General features: G+C 37.1%; 1 protein-coding gene across 1 annotated transcript; it reads left to right on the forward strand.

Moving 5' to 3' along the window:
• The first annotated feature begins 10,511 nt into the window (after positions 1-10,511).
• On the forward strand, positions 10,512-21,487 carry LOC126095057 (nudC domain-containing protein 2-like). The gene is made up of 4 exons (XM_049909741.1): positions 10,512-10,692; positions 10,777-11,010; positions 11,097-11,303; positions 20,556-21,487. Exons 2-4 carry the CDS (start codon positions 10,810-10,812, stop codon positions 20,703-20,705), a joined length of 558 nt encoding a protein of 185 aa, XP_049765698.1. The 5' UTR covers positions 10,512-10,692; positions 10,777-10,809; the 3' UTR covers positions 20,706-21,487.
• Positions 21,488-23,536: the final 2,049 nt, after the last annotated feature.

The raw sequence follows: 23,536 nt of genomic DNA on the forward strand, positions 1-23,536 counted from the left end.
AGCTGTAAGAATGCGATCGGTCATTCACGATTGTCACAGTGAAGGAGAATTTTATCATGCCTTCCTCTCAGCATATTGGTCTCAAGCCACACAAGACCGCGTAAAACATGGCATCATAATGATGAAACATTTCGAACAATCTGAATTTTCCAGTCTTGTGAAATATTTTGAAGACATGTTGCACAAGAATCAGTACCTGTCAAACCCATACAGCCCCTCAGAACTCATCCGCATTTGTTTAATCAAACTGCCTGAACATTTACGACATATTATTTTAGCAGGACGTTGCAAAGACGACATTGAAGCTTTTCAGGGACTGTTACAAGAATTAGGAATTGACACAGACAGTCGTGGGATGCGAAAACAGGAAAACAATCACTTCAGGTCACATCCGTCACAATTCCGTGACGACAGAAACGATAACTGGACGCGACAAGGCTATTCTCACCACACAAATCGTGACCAAAATGGACACCACCCGTATGACAACCGTTGGCAGAGTAGTAATAATTACAGGGAAAGATCACCTCTCCGCAGTAATGACTATCATAGAGACAATCAGAGAAACAGACAATATGGGAACCAAAATAATTATTATCAAGGGAGACAGAATAACTTCAGATGCAACGGTCCAGCACGCAGTTACGACTCAGGGAGAAATTCTCCACCACGTGACAGACAAGAAAGAAACTATCGAATCTACCGACATGACGACAGACGATATGATCGTAATGACAGACCTGAATTGCATCAGAACTGGCGAGATTTAAACAGAGCAGAGCACTCTCGTCACGATGAATTTGTAGAAGTTAGGTCTCCAAATCCCAATAATGGCGCGCGCCAACAAAGAGGTAGCAGACAATGACTCGCACCGCAGGCAGCCGCGTGCGCCGGCTGGCTCCGAGAAAAATAACATAGACGCTAACCTTGAGAAAAATTCCAGTATTCTTTACCGACGTATACAACATGATAATTGCGTTGAAGTTGAAACTCTGCGTACTAGGAAGAGTAAAGGTTTACACCACATTTCTCATGTAAAACCATTTATTGACAGACAATCTGCTTTTTAACTTAGTCTTTGCAATTTTCACTTCACGCTACTTGTACAATTCGTCACACTTAGTAACTGTTAACATGCAACAATGTTTGAAGTTAAATATCCAGTCAAGAACCAAGAGAACTTATTCAAACAGAAATTACGAATGCATTGTTATTGCGAACAGACGACACAGTGTTATTGTGTGTGTACATTCTTGCTTGTTAGTTGCACGATTAGAACATTTACCAGTACTGCTAATGAGATTTCAATGCAACATTTTGGTTTACTTGAAAATACATTTGGGATTTAAAGTACTTTCTGTGAGATTAAAGATGACTTAGTATTTGGTTTCTTTGACAGCTACACGGTTATATTACGACACTACTAATGTGTGACACAATTTACATTGTTGCTTTTGCGGTGTTTCTGTTTTATATCTGCACAGTTTTTCTGTATTATTCTGGAAAGTAAAACATGTTTTAGTAGTAACTTTTATGGTATAGCTACAAGGAGACAGCCTTTTCTGTAGCACAACAATACGTTACAGCACAGTACTTTCTTCATCACGGCAATAAGCGTAATAAGTATGATATCTATACGCAAAGCATTTCACTTTGTTTATCATGAGGTCAGTACATTGACTTCTGCAGAACTTAGCTTTTGGAGGACGATAACTATGACACTTCCACAGAGATTATCTTACAGCAAGACGCATATTTAGCGGTACAGGACACGTATTTGAGTGATTAATTTTGTACTAAAACATTTATTTTCAAAGATATTTAAAATACAATGATACAAAGGTTTTCCGTAATACATTTCATTCCATTCTTGTAATCTGTAGCACCTGAGGGTATAATTACAATAAACCTCAGGGGGGTACACGCCTACTTTGTGTACCATGTGTTTGGCAAGCACAAGGAGCCCTAGCTAATATGGTATTTGCTTATACAATTTAACACATCGGTACCATATTTCTCTAACACATAAATTACACAGCTATCTGATCATTTAACAGAGAAACAAACATCTTTTTACTACGTCAGTGACACATGTTTGCGCAATTACAGAGCTGGATTACTTCACACTTAAGAAATTGTATTTTGTCTGTACTGTGTGAACTCTTCATATTTTTTCGGAACCATTGTGATACAATGAGAGCTTTGAATGATGTATTTGGTATGAGATCATGATTTTTAAAGTACGTTTGAGGTAGATGACACTACTGAAATGAGCAGAGAATTTTCTTTAGGTGTTGAAATCATTGGAGGAAGCTACGACGTTTTTGACATTTGACTGAGGTGTTATGGTGTTATTTTTACGACGACGATGTGTATTATGCTGTTGAGGTATGTTTATGTCAATAAGATGATGCTACCATATATGAGTAATGTGATTACGTGTTTATATGTATATGAATAATGAAAGAAGTTAAGGACTCTTGACTTGTGAAAAAGGATGTTGGAAACCGAGAATCGTACTTTAAGAGTTTTGAAATGTGTGTGTAAATGCGTGAATGTATCACAATGCCGGCGAAAATTTTTTTGGACACTGTTGTATTCATAGGATTTTGTTTCTACACATTTGCAACGCAAATTCTCGACCTGTGAAATTTTGTATATGAGACTGTCTCTGTAGCGGAAAAATGTCGTAAATATTTCCATAAGAAAGTTAAGTGACCACCTGCAGATGCGTCGTCGGCACACAGCTGTGTCAGACACCTGGAGAACAAGCCATTAGGGTGTGCCTTTCCAGAGGCACAGGTGGAAGAGAAGGAAAAAGGGAGGCCATTAAACTCGCTGTTGACATTCCTTTGTAGAGGGCATCGCTAATGCGACACGCTCGTTACTTGAAAACATATGATTTTTGTAATGCGTTGTGGGCACACAGCTGTGTCAAACACCTGGAGAACAAGCCATTAGGGTGTGCCTTTCATCGCTAATGCGACACCCTTGTTACTTGAAAACATATGATTACTCGCACTTTGTGCTAATTACTGAAATGCTTATGAATTGATGGGAAATATTCGTACATCTGCACACCTGATTATGACAAGTGTCTTTCTCCGAGAGTTGAGTGCTACTAACTTATGAAATGCCACATGACTATTGAATGATATTTTTATGCTTTGCTTTTCATAGTTGCTTATTTCATTTGATGTCTGGTTTCCAGCTGTGTTGCAGTATTGCTTTTATAAAATGAAATGCATTTGCTAATGTGAACACTTTCTGTCAACAGATCTATTAAATAATTATTTTATGATCCACATTCTTTAAAAAAGGAGCACTTGGAAAGGAAAGAACAATAAGAAAGAACTAGTAACAGTAACACGTAATTTTCTTTTCAAGTACATGGTAATATTTTTTTACAATAAGTTGTTATGGTGCACCACTTTAATTACATAGACATTAAGATGTGAATATACATTTCCCTTGTCTGCATTATCGTCTTTAGTGTAATATTTTTTCTGCTTGCGCTATGTCATGTTTAGGTATAAGTTGCTGCTGTTTGCCAGGCATAGTGTTATTGAATTTGACTTTTGCTAATTTATGCTGCTAGCTTTGCCAATTTGCATTTTTTGTCATTGCTGTTTGTGATAATTTGTTATGTGATGCTGCATTGCCTCGTCCCTTGGTATATATATCTCTGAGCTCAGTAGATTTAAGTTAGCTTAAGAGGGGGTAGACTATATAAGAAACTAACTATGATGACTTGGAAGAAATGTATTGAGAAGCTATATGAAAATGGTTTGGGCGAAAAAGAAGGATACTGTACAGTGGAGAAAAACTATTTTTGACAGAGGATGTGGACAGAATACAGAAAGCAGGCTTAAATAGGACTTTTGGGAATAATGATGAACGAAGGGAGATCTCCATGCAAAATACTGCAGTAAAACAAACCCTGTCCTTTCCTTTTGTGTCATCCCTCTATATGTTTGTGTACCCTTGTCTATTTGTGTTTTTCCTGTCTTTATGTGTTTAGCTGATGAGAGCTATGCTGTAGAATTTTTCTATGTTATTTACTTTGTAAAAATGTTGACGTTTCAAAAGTGATTCTGATCTTTTATTTTTGTACTCATGTCATCATTCCTGTAACACTGATGTATATGTTTATTTCTATTCTTTTGTAAAGCCCCTATTACTACAAATGTTATCTGTATTGTTATGTTTTTAATGATGTATTTTGTATCTTTGTAATTGTATTCTTATGTTATATAATTGTAATTGACGCCAGTTAATCAAATTAAGTAACTTGTAAGCATTCATTTCACTGCACACATTTCTGTTGGTCATAGTATATGGACAATATGTGAGAAGTAGGGACTGATAGTGTTTGCACGTGTGTTAATAATTCAGCAAGGGACTGGATAACAGCATTGCTGGTTCTAAGGACAATTCCACAAACTTTGTGAGTGCACAAGTGGGGGTATATGGACTTGCTATCTTCTCTGCAAGACTCTTCGATGGTGACTGTGCACCTGCACAGTCGCAACAGATGCTGCTGGCCATCTCTACAAGGACTACAGTGGGTCTGCATCTCTGATGACCCACCAATACCATTATTTCTACAAGGACTGCAGTGGGTCTGCACCTCTGGTGGCCCACCAATACCATACTCTCTACCAGGACTGCAGTGGGTCTGCTCTGTGATGACCTACCTACCAATATTCGTCAGAACTTCGAATGACTCTGCTGTGGGTTTGCTCCATTGCGGCCCATTACCTGTCAGCATGTCAAGAGTCAGCACTGTCTTTCCGTTGGAAGGACACCACTACTTCTTCAAGACGGCATGGAAATCCACTACTTCTGTGTGCAATTTTTTTTACTAATGAGACTTTGTGAAAAAAAAACTGTAGTTACTATTATGATGAATGATCAGGACTGTCTTTATGGACTGTGAGAAAATTTTAGCTTTTGACCAACATTGTATCAATAAGTGTGTGCATTGGATATCTTTGTTAGTGTAATTATAAAAAATTTTATCAAATCATTATTGGCCATTGGCCAAAAAAATTTGTAAAATTTTTTGTGGGGAGCATGGGGGCTATGTAAGTAGGCTGTTTAGGTTCTTATATTGGCATGTTTTCTTTATGTAAATAGGCTATTTATGTTTTCTTTATGTAAGTAGGCTGTTTAGGTTCTTATATTGGTAACGCCGCCACCACGTAGCGCTCTCTGTATGAAAAACACTGGCTGTGCAGTGTGCAGTCTGTGGCTAGTTTGCATTGTTGTCTGCCATTGTCGAGGGGCAGCTGGATGTTAACAGCGCGTAGCGTTGCACAGTTGGAGGTGAGCCGCCAGCAGCGGTGGATGTGAGGAGAGAGATGGCGGAGTTTTGAAATTACATATATTATGACTTGTGATGATATTAAGGTAAATACATTGTTTGTTCTCTATTAATATCTTTCATTTGCTAACTATCCCTATCAGTAGTTAGTGCCTTCCGTAGTTTGAATCTTTTATTTAGCTGGCAGTAGTGGCGCTCTCTGTATTGCAGTAGTTCGAGTAACGAAGATTTTTGTGAGGTAAGTGATTTCTAAAAGGTATAGTTTAATGTTACTCAGGGCCATTCTTTTGCAGGGATTTTTGATAGTCAGATTGCGTTGCGCTAAAATTATTGTGTGTCAGGTTAAGCACAGTCTTGTACAATTGTTCTAAGGGGACGTTTCACCTCCTCTATCAGTCCTACCTTGTAGGGGTCCAGGATAGATGAACAATAATCAAGAATCAGGGGAATAAGCGCCTTATAGACCTAAGCTACTTCTTTCGTGGGTGACTTACATTTCCTTAAGATTCTTCCGATGAATCTGAGTGTTGTGTCTGCTTTTCCCACTAACTGTTTTATATGGTCATTCCGCTTAAGGTCGCTCTCGATAGTTACGGCTAAATATTTTACGGCAGACGCTGTCTCCAGCTGTTTGTCGTCAGTAGTGCAGCTGGACAGTAGTGGATTTCTTTTCCTTATTTATTTATTTACGTTCACGGTCAACTGCCGGAGTCTGCGCCATTTATCTGTTCTCTGCAGGTCGTTCTTCAAATTCTTACTATCTTCTGGCATTGCTACTTTGAAATAAACAACTGCATCACCTACGAATAGCCTTATAGAGCATCCGACGCTTTCTACTAGATTATTTATATATATATTGTGAACAGCAATGGTCCTACAACACTTTCCTGTGGTAATCCGGATATTACCTTTACATATGTCGATTTAGTTCCATTAAGAGCGACGTGTTGAGTTCTATCTACAAGAAAGTCTTTAATCCAATCATAAGTTTGCTCTGATACTCCGTAGGCTCGTATTTTTTTCATTACACGCCAATGCGTGATGGTGTCAAATGCCTTACTGAAATTAAGGAACACAGCATAAACCAGAGGGTCGTTGTCCACTGTGCTGTGGATCTTATGGAGGAACAGAGCGATCTGAGTTTTGGAAGGTCTCTGTCTGCGGAATCCATGTTGATTTATATAGAGAAGCTATTCATTTTCCAAAAACGTCATAATTCTAGAGCATAAAATAGGTTCCATAATTGTACAACAGATTGATGTCAACGATACAGATCTATAATTGTGTGGAACTGTCTTATAGCAATTATTAAAAATGGGAATGACCTGTGCTTTTTCCCACTCGTTAGGTACCTTTCGTTGCTCAAGCCGTCAGATACCAAGTCACTTCCTACAGCTTGGTGCACCGTGCTGCTCAGACACTATGCAACCACTACAGTACTATCATTGGAGAAGTTCATTGTATGTTTCATGGGTGCACACTTTGGAAGCAGTTTGGGTCAGTAGGAGCATTGCCAGCTGTTTCTATCATTAACTGTAGTCCTACTTCAGCTTTACATGGAGGAATTCCAGCAAAGCTATGGTATAGAAGGAAGCCAAATTTGAGTAAACTGTGTGTTTGGGCGTGTTGCGTACCTCTGCATTACAGAGGAACTATTGACAAGTAAGTTTGACATCAGCTCATTAAAATATTTCTTGGCTGGATATTGTCCCAGTGGTTACAGATTACTGTCTTAAACAACACAAGATTGTATTGGTAAGAGGCGTAGTTTTTGAAGAAGATAAGTGTCTATTGGAAAGTGAAGCCAGTGATGCTTGGATCTTGAAAGAGCTGTTCAGATGGACAACAGAATGCGTAACACAACAGAAGAAAAGAACATAAGAATGAAACTAACTTTGAGGAAACTGAACAAACTGTAGAAGATAACTCAGAGCCCTTGACTCCAGAAGAATTGAAGGAAGCAGAAGTTCTGTGGAAAAGCAATAGAATAAAAAGAAAACTTATATGCTTGGAGGATTATGCGACCTTGAATTCAGAATGATTTATGGAATACATAATTCAGAATTTTGAAGAAGTAAAGGGTTGGCATAATCAGGAAGAATGAACAAAAGCATTAAAGGAAGAATTGGACTCCCTGTCATCTGAAGGAACACCACTTCCAACTGCTAAAAGAGCCATTGGCCGTATGTGTGTTTTCAAAGTAAAAAGAGATAGCTGTGGAAATATTGAAAGGTATAAGACACCTTTAGTTATTAAAGGTTCTGCTCAGGTACAACGATGTGTCTACAGGGAGACATATGCTCCAATTGCTCGACTCTCATCACCACGACCTCTTCTTAGTGTAGTGAATGAACGTGATTTGTTTATAGAACAAATAGAGATACAAAATGCGTTCCTGTATGGAGAACTGGCCGAAGAAATTTATACGAAAGTTTCTCAAGATGTAACGACTAAGGAAGGCCTTGTACGCAAACTCAGTAAAGGTGAAGCAGGCACCAAGAACTTGGAACTCAACATTGACAGTTTTATGAAGGAAATTGAGTTTCGAAAATCCAAAGTTGGCAGTTGTCTCTATGTTGAAAATACCGATGACTATAATACTTATTTGATACTGGATGAGGAAAATGTTCTAATTGTTAGGAATTGTAAAAGGAAAATCAGCGATATTAATAAGAAGTTAAATTAAAATTTTGAATGTGAGAACTTCAAGAACTAGAATTATTCATTGGAATAAATATACAAAGGCTCAACAGCAAAATGTTCCTTAGTCAGTGTGTTCAAATTGAAAACTTATTGAAAAGATTCAACATGGAAGACTGTAAACCCTGTAACACACCAATGAAAACAAACCCAGTGAAGGGGCATGTCGTGACATGGTTGGAAATAAACCACACAAAGAAGCAATGTAGTGACAGCACAAGGCAGACGTAAGTGCATCAGTTACGACGGCTGTTTGGAAAGTAAGGTCTAATCAGTCGCGAAATGGAAACCACAGGGAAAATAAAAAAAAATTATTCGCCACAGTGAGCCACATCTTTCAGCTACCTCCCTAAATATTCGCCGATCCGAAGACATTTGTCGTAGCGTTATACAAACTTTTCAATATCCTCGTCACAGAAAGCAGCCACCAATTCTCTATACTGGTTTGCCTTTCGTTGTTTGTGCCAAAATGGTGTCTTCGTAGCTCAGCTGTTTATGTGAGCAGAGATGAAAATCGGAGGGAGCCAATTAAGGGCCGTATTGTGGGTGATCAAACACTTCCCATCGAAAATGCTGCAGAAGCATCTTCATGGCCCCTGCAGAATGCGGCTGAGAATTGTCTTGAAGAAAGAAACGCGTGGTATTTGTTTTGTGGGTTGCATAGCTTCAGGCGAAATCTGTCACCAGATATTCGGCGGGAGACAGTTGTTTTAGGGATTTCTACGCGATCAATTTGCGCTCTGAATTGAAAAGAGCGACGTGAAGCGATCGACTTACACACTAGAGACACTACCCAACACATCTGTGCAAAGTTCCACTGGATTTTCTCAGTGGTTTCCATCAAAGTAAACCAACATAATCCTATTTGAAAGGTTCGAAATGAGTTCTTCAGTATCTTAAAGAGCCACTTGATGTGGGTCCGTGTTACAAAAAGGGGACTCCAGTGCTCGTCTCTGCTACGTTGATACTTACTGGTGAAGTCAAGAAGACAGAAGATCAACAAAATACATTCTGGTATTCCGTGTTTTTGAAAATACTGTTTGTTGTGCTAAAAAGAGATAGACATGTGTTTCACTATCTTCGACAGAAACAGAATATACTGCTTTGGCAACAGCTGCAACAGACATCCTGTGGCTGAAGAATGTTCTTACAGAATTTAAAAGATTTGTAAAAATTCCAAAAATTTCTAAAGATAATCTGTCAGGCATATATCTACTATAGACATGGAAACATAGACAACGAAAGCATGTGGATACTAAACAGAGTTTCGTAATCAGCTTTATAATGAAGGTCATTTGAATGTTCAAAATATTAGCACCAAAGAACAGGTATTTTTTAAAAAGCAACTTCAAGCATACAGTTCAATGGACTGTTTCTGAAGAGGGGATTAGTGAAATTAACAGATACTTAATGAAATTATAAAACTGATGGGTGCTTGAATCAATTACAATGTAGTAACGATTCTTCACCTTGTTTGGTATTTGTTTTTATATGTGTTTTTTTTTCTTTTTTTGTTTTTTCATTCTGCCCGTATCCTGTATTCTTCGCTGTAATTATGATAAGTAATAAATTAATATTAGTTATCTAAATACCTCTAATTTCTGGCAATAACAGCAATGCACACTTTACTCCTACTTGTATTTATAGCGATAACACACAGCTAACGAAGTATCACTCCACGATTTCTTTTATCATTAGATTTTTTAAATATTCACCAAAGCCACGCAGAAGACACAAATTTCCAAGTTTCAGTACAAGTTAAAAAAAGTTACATTCCAACTACTCTATATTCAATGTTTAAATGACTTCTGTAATGCAATTAATCAAATTAAGCCTACGCACACAAACTATTAAATCCCATGATGAATCTTTTTATTTTTTTTTGAGGGGTTGGGGAGGAACGGGGTGTGGATATTCATTACGTTTTTCACTTTACACAATGTTTATCCTTCCGCAGACGTTAATTTTTACTTGGCATATACTTCATGTTCATATTACAACATTAACAAACAGGAAACATTAAATTCTTGGAGGATCGTGGCTTTGTCGGTATAAAAGGAGGCCGAACTGGCTCGAGTTGTGCCTTTCACAACTTCCAGCTGTTTCGTGGCAAATATTGATTTTCTTCCTACGATCATTAAGTAACACACAAATGTCTTGTGAACGTCAGAAGCTAATTTTCAGTCGATCCGCGCCGAACTTTTTGATGGTAACTTCTGGTAACTCCATCCTCATTGGTTGACTGCACAAGTTATAAGTAGCTATATCAACATTTATTCCTGCCTCGCAATATCGCTACAGCAGCATTTGTAGGCAAATGAAAACATTAGATAGTCCAAGTGAAGGTTTGTTTAACATCGTTAATTGAAGTTTTAATACATTTTGTTTCCGAACACTAGCTGACAATGTGCAAGGCACTAAGCAGTTGGCATTATCGATAATACTGCTGCTTTTATGACCGGTAGCAAACTCGATAGTATCGATATCTTCCCACTCGTGGTTTAGTGATCTTCAGAAGCCGCATTGAAAGGATTACGCTAATTGAGTGTTTTTTGACGTTGTTTTGACAGTGAAGAGGGTGTTAAGAAAAGACTATTTATTACAAAAGCGTTTCACTTTGTTTTGTAAAATATGATCTAGAAGAAGACATAACTAAACAGAGAAGTGTAAATTGTTTACACTGTTTGTTTTTGTTGTCATTGTCAAAAATTTGAGTTGGTAGTATACTAATGATGAACCATTAATTGCAGACTCCCACAAGATTTTAGTAACTTTCATTGAACATGCCCCTCGAACAACTCAGTCATTTTGATGAGAAAAGTGGTGCCGTAGTGTGCGCTACACCTTGGGGCCGGTGGTGGCAAACAGTGGCGGAAATTCACATTGAAGTAAATCTACCTCCAAATACTAGAGCTCGTGACGTAGCTGTCAAAGTAACAAATAACTATATCGAATGCAGCGCGTACGAAAAGTCTATTTTCAAGGTAATAAGCCAATAACGTATGATTAGTAAAAATACTTTTCAAGAGTAATTTTTGTTATATTAACGGTATCTAACTTTTTTAACTAGGGGACACTATTTCGAACTGTTCACGGCGATGAGACGGCGTGGACAATCGAAGACAGGAAGACACTAACCATAATTTTGTCAAAGGCAGACTATTCTGTGAACGACGAAGCATGGACAGCATTGATGGAGGATGGTAGTTATCGCCCAGACATGCTAACCGCACATGAGATGAGGCAGAAGCTCGACTTGGAAAGGTTTCAGATTGAAGTGAGTGACTTGTGGGGCCTCGATGTTTTTAAATTGCATCGTGTAAACCCTTGTCCCCTACAAATTCACTAATTTAGCTACTTCCTTCAGCACCCGTTCTTCTATCAGATTTGTGAAGTTGACATTATTATTTTTTGTTCTTTATTGTAGTAAAGATTAAGACAATTAGCCAAGGTAACCATAAGATAAGTTGGATCTTAATGTAAGACAAGCAGCATAGTTGTACAGTATCCACAATCCAGATATGCAGAGTATCAAATGAAACTTCATAACAATACTTACAATTAAAGGTCATTGAGGCAATGGGGACATTTTAATGTAAGCCAGTTCGTGAGTTTGGTTATAAATTTTGAACCTTTAAGGTATTTCAGGTATCTCCATAATTTATTATTTTTTTTACAATATGGGTAAAATTTCTTCTTATGTGTAGTTTTGTAGTAATTTGCTTCACCATAGACAAGAATGTATTTGTGGTCCTCTTTCACCAGCGTAATGCTTTGATAAACATGCTGTATATACTTTCACTAATGAAATATTAAATGCTCTGAGTAATCGGAAGTCGCCCATTTGTGATCTTTCAAAGGCTTTTGATTGTGTAAATGATGGAATACTTCTAGATAAGCTCAAGTTCTGTGGGAAGAATGGGACAGTGCTCAAATGGTTTAAATCATACATAACTGGAAGAGTGCTGAAAGTTGAAATAAGCAGTTCACATAATATGCAAAAAACTTTCAAACTGGGGAGCAATCAAGAATGGGGTGCCGCATGGTTCGGTCTTGGGTCCTCTGCTGTTCTTAATATAGATTAATGACATGCCATTCTATATTCACGAAGATGCAAAGCTGATACTTTCTGTCGATGATACAACTATAGCTATCACACCCAACAGACAAGAATTAACTGGTGAAATTGTAAATGATGTTTTTCAGAAAATCATTAAGTGGTTCTCTGCAAATGGGTCTCATTAAACTTTGATAAAACACAGTATATACAGTTCCACACAGTAAATGGAATGACACCATTAACAAATATAGACTTAGATCAGAAATTTCTAGGTGTATGCATTGATGAGGGGTTGAACTGGAAAAAACACACTGAAGATCTGCTGAAATGTTTGAGTTCAGCTAGTTATGCTATTAGGGTCATTGCAAATTTTGGCGATATACACATACTGGTGGATACATTACCAATTGAAGGAAAATCTTTCTCACATAGTAAATGTACAGATAAGGACTAAAGTGGGAGCCTTGAGGAACTCCTGAACCAATAGTGCAGTTACTGTAACATACATCTGTTATCATCTTACCATCATTAAAGTGAAGTTCAGTATACAGAGTTCCAGTTTGAAGAAAGGAATGGATAAGTTTTAATATCCATCCAGGGACATCATAAGCAATTAGTTTGAAAAAGAATGTTATGGTTGACCTGGTCAGAGGCCTTCGATAGGTCAAGGCACAACCGGCTACATGTTAGCCAGAGCCAAGCTTATCAAGTCTACTACATGCACAAACTCCACAGCAGCAGCTATTATGCTTCGAACCACATGAAAGCCATGTTGGAAATCAGCCATGAGTCCTCTAGAGGTTAAGTGATCATCTAATGTAAGAACTAAAAATGTTTCAGTTAGACCTAATTTTCTGTAGACAGATGTAAGTGATATCAGCCTGTAGTTTTGAGTATGTGGAACAAAAACCAAATAACAGCTGTATTTCAGTCAGTTCTTATAAGTTTTTCTCTAAGATGCCAGTTTCTGCACTTCATTGGTACCATCCCCAGCCTCTGTACTTTAAAACATCAATAAGTATACAATATAGTGTGTGTCCGATGTCTAACAGAACATGATAATACAGATACAAAGTGAGACCAACAAAAGTCACTGTACAAACTATAACATAAAAAACCGAGCGAGGTGGCGCAGTGGTTAGCACACTGGACTCGCATTCGGGAGGACGACGGTTCAATCCCATCTTCGGCCATCCTAATTTAGGTTTTCCGTGATTTCCCTAAATCGCTTCAGGCAAATGCCGGGATGGTTCCTTTGAAAGGGCACGGCCGATTTCCTTCCCCATCCTTCCCTCACCCGAACTTGCGCTCCGTCTCTAATGACCTCGTTGTCGATGGGACGTTAAACACTAATCTCCTCCTCCTCCTCCTCCTGTAACATAAAAAGTTAAATGTGCACAAAAACCACACTATAACAATATGTTCACATACTGGTTAGCATCAGTTAACTAGGACATTACACATCATAAGACATTTAATAGAAACTACAAAAAAATGAGGTGCGACATAACCAGTCAGATGCATGAAATGATGATAAATAGAAACATTCTTGTAAAAGGGTGCAGTTTTGTTTGTATATAGTTGTACAGAATGTATTCAAGCCAAACAGTAAAAACAATATAGTTTCTAAAAAGAAAACTACTGACCTTCACATTAAACATCGTTACAACTTGTGAAGTATATTGTAGTGCTGGTTACATGTCACCCATGTATTTTGCACCACTTGTGAAAATAACTGAAATAGCAGTTATACTATCAAAGAAAATGTATTCAGTGACAAACCAATAGTCCTCATATTATTATGCAAGTGATTGTACAATGAACTAGTGTGGAGCAGCCAGTAAACCTGAATAGCAAATATCAGCCCAGTAGTTATGCACTAAGCATACCATTAACATAGAGTAACCTGACCCACCCGGAGGACAAATACTGAGGTTGGGCTAACGGGGAGGTTTCAGACATCATATCAACCAGAGAGAGATCACTTAAAACACATTGTTCCATTGTTGTAAGATGATTGTGTAATTACAATTTCTTGGGAGAAATAAAGTGTCATACAAATGTCATGTTTTGTAGAAATGATAATGAAAATTAATTTAAGTAGAAATGCAGTTTTGGAATTAAGGTTGTTTTTATGCGTCTTTTATATGTAATGTATTAGTTTAAAGGGTCTGTGTCATTATTTATAGTTGCCCTATGCAGAATGGGTTCATTTTTCACTAAATCAGCAAATAATTTATTAAATTTGTCACTGAAAATGTAGGTATCATCGATGACCTCTTCATTTACAATGAAAGAAACATTTCCCCTTAGACATATTTACTTTATCATAACATCTAATGTTTACGAATGCCCGGACACATTGTCAGACAATGCAGTTAGATTGTACACATTCATTTTTTTCTCTTTCCACCTCTTTGTGAAATAGCGATTTACACATTTTATAACTGTCTTTGTACATTTCATTTTCAGTATTTTCGAGAGATCATACATGTTATGTGTGTCAAACCACAAACTAAGCAGATATGTGCCTAGAAAGATGTTTCCTTTTTACTGTCATTTAATTTACTGTTTCTACAAATTTTTGTAATGGGAAAATTCATATCTAAATGCCACATGAGAATATTAAAAAAAAAAAAAAATGCCTTTCATTGATTGTTTGTTTACTCCTTGACAGTTGAAAACAGTGCCCGAGTTTTCTAAGGCTGAGCTATGTTTAAGAAGTACAACATTTGTCTCTGAAAATTTTCCCATAGTCAACTGACTTGAAAATGACTAGGGTCATGAACTTACTGAAATGAAATTAAGTGGTCAGCTACAAAACCATTTAGAACACTAGTCTCAAAACAGTCTATATCAGTAATTACATTACCCTCTGTCTTGGTTAATGGATCATCTTTCAGTGTGTGGATGCTAATTTTGATGTTACTGATATCCTGTACATATTACCAGATTTGCATTGTTTCATCAGATATTTAGATAAGAGTCGCTGCAGTAGTCATTAAAGGGTGCATACGAAGCTCTTTTGATGCCAAGCATGTTTCATACAGCTACACTCTATCTATTGCCTTATAATTAATGTTAAACGTTTTACACAGTAGTCTTCGTTTCTTTAGACTAGAAGTTTCTTTGAAGAAACTCTATTCCATGGGTGGTCCCTCTCATAATGGTTTGTTCTAATAGATACATACCAGTAACCCTTCATATTCAATTCTTTAAAGAACCGTATTCTCATGTATAAAACAGCTGCAAACGTTTGGTTACAAATGGGTAATTTGCTAGTAAAACATAGTGTTATGTTTTAAGAAAGCTAGTTTCATGTGCGTGTTTGATGTCATGTTGTGAGCTGTGTGCCGTACTGTGATATAATATTGCAGGTGCATTCAGTGGTAGATGTTGATTTTGTGTGCAAAATTCCTTGTGGGTAGGGTTAGTAGTAAAGAAGTAATAAATTGAAACATCATGCCTGATAAAATTTTATCCTTGTGGAGGGTGGGGTCAGTGAAAATATGTTTCAATAAAGTTTAAGTTATGAGTAAATTTTCTTGGATGTAGCCATGTGCTCTCATTCCCAAATACTGTATGGATATAGTATGGGTAATGTGTGTGCTGTGGGTTACCTACTTCAAGATATAGTCACAGTTTCTAACTTTAATACTTGTCATATATTGTTAAATTGTTAACATAAGAGGTATTATCAGTTTAGCATATTATGACAATATTTTAAATTTCTGAATTTGGTTAATAAATGTGCAAAATTCTATAAATCAAATTTTTGTTGCCCTTGGAAGCTGTTAAATAGGCAACCTGCAACTGTGTGGTTGACCATTTTAACCATTTAGTAGTACAGATGTGCACAGTGCTTAGGTCAACTACTCTTTCAAACTTCAGCCACCATCCTTCTGCATGCACCTGCCCTGAGCTAAGGTTTCAGGTACCTCATTTGATATAACTGCCTCTTTATCAACTTTGCTGAACATGTAAATCTATTTGTTTTGGTTGCCCTTCTTTACTGCTACGACAGTATCGTAGTCACTGATACTAGTTTCAATGTGGCCATCTCCAAAGAGACCAGATCTACTTTTGACCATTAAAACTAATTGATTTCCATTATGAGTAAGCTTCAGAAATATTTGTTCCAAGTAGTTGTCAGAGAAAAAAGTTGGTATTATTTCATGGAATGGCTTCCCACAGCCAACAGTTGCAAAACTAAATATGTGAGTCAATGATTTACAGTGACATGATTGGAGAATGTACATACTAATGAACTGATGTTTTCTCTAAAGCTTTCTGGAGATGAGTTTGGTGGTGAATAGAAAGATACAATGAGTGAGTGTTCCCCTGACAATTACGCATGTAGTTTAAAATTCTATGTCAGTGGATTGTAGTTTCTTGTCTTCTGCAACAAATACACCACCTCTGTTCCCATTAACTTATCTTTTTGATACATTCTTGAATGTACCCCAGAAATCTCGCTGCTATCAATTGTGGGTTTTAGCCTGCTTTATGTACCAAGCATTATGTCATCACACCTGTTTTTTAGGAGCACTTCAAACTGTGGCACTTTGTTGTAAATGCTTCAGCAGTTGATTACTTGGATTTTAATAGTCTCATTTGTGGGTCCTTTTTTAAGATTATAGTGCTTAAGTGTCTCCTGGACTGAATGAAAAGTCCCCTAATCTAAAAAACCATTTGCACCCAACATGCAGTCAGCTACCTCAATAGCGGCCCTGGTATGTAGTCCACACCTGATCAATTTAGAGAGATTCTAATTAACTTCCCAACCTGATGGCATAACTTCAGGGGAACACAACCTAACTTATTACAGAATTTGGAATATCTTATTTATGCCCTCCACTCGACTCTGAACCAGGGGCTACAGTTAGTTCTGGAGACACTGCTGAAGAAACAAAAGAGAGAAAATGCAGTTGTTTCTCATAAATGTCAAGTTTTTAATTACGTGACTTTTTTTTCTTTCCTTTCTATGAATTCTTGAAATTATGAAATAATGCATGGAATACTGATCTGAAGAAGAGAAGTAAATGCTTATCTGTTCTGTTGTCTGTGTCTCTGTCTGTAAAGTCAATATTCTCAATGCCGTATTATAAAAACCACATTTTCTTTATGGAAAGCAAATTCATCATACATTGGTTTCCTACTGCCTTGTCGTAGAAGGTATCTTATGTTGAGTCTTTCTCTGTAAAGCGAAAACTTTGTTAGTGTATTTTGTGTACTTTCTCTCTGTCATACTGTGGAATTGTCCTCTGTAGTAACATGGTTAAAAGAAATATTTCACCAGTAAAAATGAATAGTGAGAATATTCTGTGAAGTAGATAACTGTCTTCCACAATACTCACTTCCAAGTACTTATTGTTGCTTGTGGTTACTAGTAAGAATCAAATTCAGGTGATTGCAATTTATTCAAGCACAAGAAATGCACACAAATCATTTCCACACAGGCTTGAGGCAAAAACGCTATGAATCATGGCTATTTAAAAAGAAAATTAAAATCATATTTTAGGCACTCCTACAAATTACTTTATTACATAGACTGAGTGGTTGAAAACAATGACTGTAGTCTTAAAGTATTATATAGAATAATGTAAAAAGAAGCAGCTTGTTTTTGGAAAATAATGAATTTTATGCTAACTCATCATGTTAAGTCAAGTCTGTATAAACACAGATGGTATATAGCAATTAGTTGATTAATTTTTAATAGAGTGTACAGAGCTAATTGCTCATGGAAAAAAATCTTACGCACTTTAACCTCTATTGTTACATTGAGGTGAGCCACATTTTTAGCGATATTTGAAAAACCAAGTTATGGTTTTTCACTCTAGAAAGTCAAACCTATAAAAGTAATAAATTCATTTTTCATATACTTTTGTACTGCAGTCTATTTTCACAAGTCTCCTGTTATGTGACATAAAGGACAAAAGCTTAACAGGTGCATGATTTTGAAAATTTGGGGGACAGGAAGAGGAAAACACAATGAAGTATACATAATGACAACTTAGATTTATGTTCCCTGAACAAATAATAATAATAATAATAATAATAATAATATTAAAGATCCCAATACCACAACAGATAAATGCAGACTTTGCAAACAAAAAAAAAAGGAACAGTAGATCACATCACAAGCGGGTGTACAATACTAGCAAATACAGAATACCCCAGAAGACATGACAATGTAGCAAAAATAATACATCAACAGCTTGCCTTACAACATAAACTTAAAAAACAACACGTTCTCACATACAAGTATGCACCACAAAATGTACCCTGACATCATACTCACCAAAAAAAAGGAGAAATTAACACAACTAATCGAAATATCCATACCCAATACAACAAATATACAGAAGAAAACAGGAGAAAAAATTGAAAAATACATCCAACTGGCTGAGGAAGTCAAGGACATGTGGCATCAGGATAAAGTTGACATTATACCAATTATACTATCAACTACAGGACTAATACCACACAATATCCACCAGTACATCAACGCAATACAGCTACATCCAAACTTATATATACAACTATAGAAATCTGTAATTATTGATACATGTTCCATTACCCGAAAGTTCCTGAATGCAATGTAATATATACCGTACAGTTAAAAGGAAGTCATACTTGATCAAGATCCGCGTCACTTTCCATTTTTAACCAGACATAACGTCTGAGAAAGAAAAGAAATAATAATAATAATAATAGCAATAATAATTGTAATGTTAACTAACAGCTCAAAACACAGTCGTAGCATTTAGTTATCACCAGGCACATAAACAAGACTGAAAACATTGATAAGCTTTCAAACTGTGTTCTCCTTCAGAGATAACTAGTATAGAAAGTTGGTGCACATGCCGCCCCACCACAAACATAGTAAAAGCTTATACTTCCAGTTTCATCTTTGTGTCTTCTCATCCTCACAATAACTCTGTCTCTTAACCTGGAGTCTGGGTGACCTGCCTTTCATTCCCTCATTTCCTCTCTGAGGAAACAATTAATAGTTCTGAAGGTAGGAGTACTTTATCAACAATGTAAGGAAAATATAAGAGTGCTACGTACTGTAAAGATGACACTAAGTTGCTGACAGGCACAAGTAAGACACTTACAAATTAGCTTTCAATCACAGCCTTCATCAGAAAGAAAGAAAACACACACCAATCATTCAAACAAGCAAGCACCCATCAAGCACACATGACCGCCAACTTGGGTAGCTCAGATTAGAATGCAACAGACATATGAAATTCCATGTGACAGTTGCATTCCGGTCTTAGCTGCCAGAGTTGGCAGTCATGTGTGCGTGAGGTGTGCTTGCTTGTGTGAATGAATGGTGTGTTATACTCTTTCTTTCTAATGAAGGCTGTGGCCGGAAGCTAATATGTAAGTGTCTTTTTAATTATGCCTGTTTGCAGCTTAGTGCCATCTTTATGGTAAGTAGCAATCTATCTTTTTCTTATATTGTTGTTATTCCAACATGGGAGTTTCCAGTGTAGAAGTCTACACTCTTTTAAATGTGATTATTGACACTTCCAGAACTTGACACCCTGGTACTGGCCGGCCATTCTGGCCCCTTGTATCTTTACTCTCTCCTGGCTGCAATTGTAGCTAACAGGTTTCTTTGCCCTTCTATTTCTCTTTTCATTCACATATACGTAACAGAATATTGCTACTCAATTGTCACCATTGCGTGGGTGTGTTTGAGTTTCTCTCGTGTGTGTCACTTGGCACATATACACTGAAAAAAGAGTAATAGCTCTAAAAAAAAAGTGACACATTATGTGCTGTTTAGTGATTATGTCCCATGCTGATCAAGTGCTGCAGTTGATGGCTTGCCTACCCTCATTATTACTCCATTGTGCATTGGCTGTTACTGAAATATTCTCTCTGGTCAAATAAATTATGGAACTGGAAAAAAGATGTATGTTCAAATAATAATTGTAATACTATTGCTTTCCAATTTACTTCAGTCTCCTGCTGTGGAACATAGTGTAGACCAAGTAACATTATAAACTGTAATAACTGTGTTTATTTATCAGGGATTTTATTAGAAGACCTGCAGTAACTTAAAAGATCAGATGCATGACTTGTGTTGTTTGGATCCTTTCACCAAGTATGTTTCCCTGAACTCCAGAGATGGGAACTTGCACTCCAACACACCCTAACATGCCACCACACTCCTGGACTTGACCTCCATTAACTCCTGTGTGTTTATGATTTTATTTATTTACTTTGTTATTTTCATTATTTCTCTCTCCCTCCCTCTCCCCTTCCTTCTCCCTCCCTCTCCCCCTCTCTCCTCCCCCCCCCCCCCAAGTATCTTCACCCATACATAATGAAATGGCATACAGTATTTTAAATGGCAGTGCACATTATGCTCAGTGTTCATGTAACTGTATGTGGCATAATATGAGATCTCTCAGAGGTTAAAGGTCCTGCTTGCAATCACAATTTTATTTTCAGAACCCTCAGTTTGATTTCTCGAGAGCAAAGCTTCAGAAGGCATATGATAAGCTTCCAGGATGGTCCATTGAGGCTGTGAAAAAGCAGCAGCAAGGGCAAGAAGGAGAAAGTAAGCCTGAGTCAGCAGAGGGAAGTGGTATTAAAGACTGAAGAAAGTGTTTTTAATGGTTTTTGTGGGTTGAGAAGGGAACAGCACTGTTAACTCAGTTCATTTGGTTCTCTGAGGAATGACACTTGACACTGTAGAAGATGTCTAATGTATATTTTTGCTAAACTCAGTGTTTATGTATATGACATTTGTCTTCATGAAGTTAGTTTCTGATTACATTGTTTTGTGAGCCAGCGTTCTTTTTTTAGAATGTTTGTTTAGTATACAGTGTCCAAAGAAGTAGCTTTAATACTTTTGATTAGGTACAAATACTTTACAGTATAATGTTACGATGTTAGCTGTTTCAAAGCTGACACAAGGAACTGAATCTAGCTGTGTGCTACACAAATTTATTTTATGATTTAGTGAGGAAATGTAAATGTATGTGCTCTTATTCTTAGTTAGAACATTATTTCATGATTGCTGATTTGTCTTTGTTGTATTATATTTGTAATGTCCCCTAAATATTATTTTAATTATTTTTGCAATGTTAATTTTGTCTTGAAAAGTTGAGAAATTATTGTAGTCATATGTTTGTCAGCAAGTTTAAACTCATTAATGACTAAAGGTAAAAGCTTTGATAGGCACTTCTATTACATGACTTCTCTGTGATAAGTTAAAATGCCATCCAGAATATGTAGGCAGTAAGTTCTCTGTTGTCTTCACTGTTTTCTGTGCTTTGTATTTCTGGTAGAATTTTGTTTTGCCAAATATGCAGTGTACTTCTACTTACGAATAAATATGAACTTTAAATTGTGAATAAAATAAAATAAAAACTTATAACTAGCATTTGTAAATAACTTTTGAGTATAGATTTATATCTTGTGCCTCAGTTTTGGTCTTAATTTTTAATTTACTAATTTGAGTACTCAGTAAAAACCCATTTTAATTAATTTCTCAACATTCTATGCCAGTGTCAGGTATTTGTACTAAAAGCAGAATTCATTCGGAAATCTATAAAATTACAGAGAGACAGTACTTGATCAGTAGGAAAGTTTGCTATTTGTGTTAAAACTAATTGTCTTATTAAAACAGGCGAGTCCCTCTCATCCTGGTGTCAGTGTGACCTGTTGCTTCTTCCAAACTCTTCGCAATCTGTTCTTTTCTCTCTCGGGAAGAAAGTAATACTTTCAAAAGCTAGTTTCCGCTTTCACATATGTTTATCTACAGAAATGGGAAGGTACTGGCCAGCAATTCCAAGACTATAATTTTGTGTTTAGTTTGTCAGTGCCAGTTACATAAAGTAAATGGGAACCATTCTGTATTAGTGTGGTTGTGATAAAAGCTTTAAAAAGGTCATTGGAATTTATTCGCAATTTTTCTGACATTAGCTGCATTTGGTATGAAGATATTACCTATTTGCGACATATGAAAATTTGGTTTGGACCAGGATTCAAACCTGGATTTCCCAGTTGTCATTAGCTGTCACCTTAACCACTTTGATTATCTAGCATGCTTCCAAGACCTATCTAACACAGTTAATTGTAGAAAGATTCTGCAATTACAAATTAATTTTATAAATTTAGTACAGCTGCAAGATCATCACCCAAGTGTTTGTTTCTTCAGACGTTAAAAATAAGTATTGCAGACATCGACTTGCAAACTGATGATCGTAATACTAATATTGAATACATTTGTCTCATGGAAACCGTATGGCGGGAATCCAAATAAAGATGTGAACAATGGGGCCATAGACAGTATGACGTGGGAGTTTGGGTCGACCATGTCACCAGAACACACCCTACTTTCTGTTGTCTGGGAAAACCCTGATGACCACTGGGCCTCATGGCTTGCTAGAAGGCAATTCTTGCACTCAACTTGCCTATCATGGTCCATCTGATAGCTTGCCACCCCAAAATACACTCACACTAGTCCACAGTTGACCTGTCAGATTTAGTCGAACCAGCTGCTTCGAATGTTACATACTTCAACTTCGTTCATCACTCACTGGACTCATGTCACTGACTTGGGCACCAAAAATTCACCTATATTTAAGCAGTCTTGGGTCTGTCTTAACCCCATCCTTGCCTCAAGATGTGATACCTCGTCTAACACAAAATTGCATTTCTCTGTACTTAACGTTGAATTTGTGGCCCTCAGTCTCAGGAAAAATTCCTTTAGGTGGTGCATGTACTGGACAGTATCACTCACAAAGATAGTTATATCGTCAAAATACGCCAAGCCTTGAAATGATTTCAGTCCTCTGAGAACTGCATCCAACAATCTCTGAAACTTTGCAAGTTCATTCTCTAATCCAAAAAGCATCCTCTCATATGTGTAATGATCCTATGGCGAAGAAAATGCTGTTTTTGGTTGATCCCCTTTAGTGAATTCTAACTGATGTTAGCCACCCCTTAAGTCCATTGTTAAAAACTGCTATAATCTGTTCATCGTAAGAGTAAACCTGATGTAAACAAACACAACCGCAATGATTGGTCAGAAGCTGTAGCACATGTACAGTGGTGTTGTGTGCTCTTGGAAGTAGGTCTTACTTATGTATTAGATATTCAAATGTGTTAGGAGCCATCAACATTTTACGTAATCACGGTTTAGCTACGTAGTTTTTATTTCAAAAATCGTGTACAGTCACAGCCTCTGGACCGAGCGGGGTGGCGCAGTGGTTAGCACACTGGACTCGCATTCGGGAGGACGACGGTTCAATCCCGTCTCCGGCCATCCTGATTTAGGTTTTCCGTGATTTCCCTAAGTCGCTTCAGGCAAATGCCGGGATGGTTCCTTTGAAAGGGCACGGCCGATTTCCTTCCCCATCCTTCCCTCACCCGAGCTTGCGCTCCGTCTCTAATGACCTCGTTGTCGACGGGACGTTAAACAC

The sequence above is a fragment of the Schistocerca cancellata genome, chromosome 8 (assembly GCF_023864275.1).
Source record: "Schistocerca cancellata isolate TAMUIC-IGC-003103 chromosome 8, iqSchCanc2.1, whole genome shotgun sequence".
Classification (NCBI taxonomy): domain Eukaryota; kingdom Metazoa; phylum Arthropoda; class Insecta; order Orthoptera; family Acrididae; genus Schistocerca; species Schistocerca cancellata.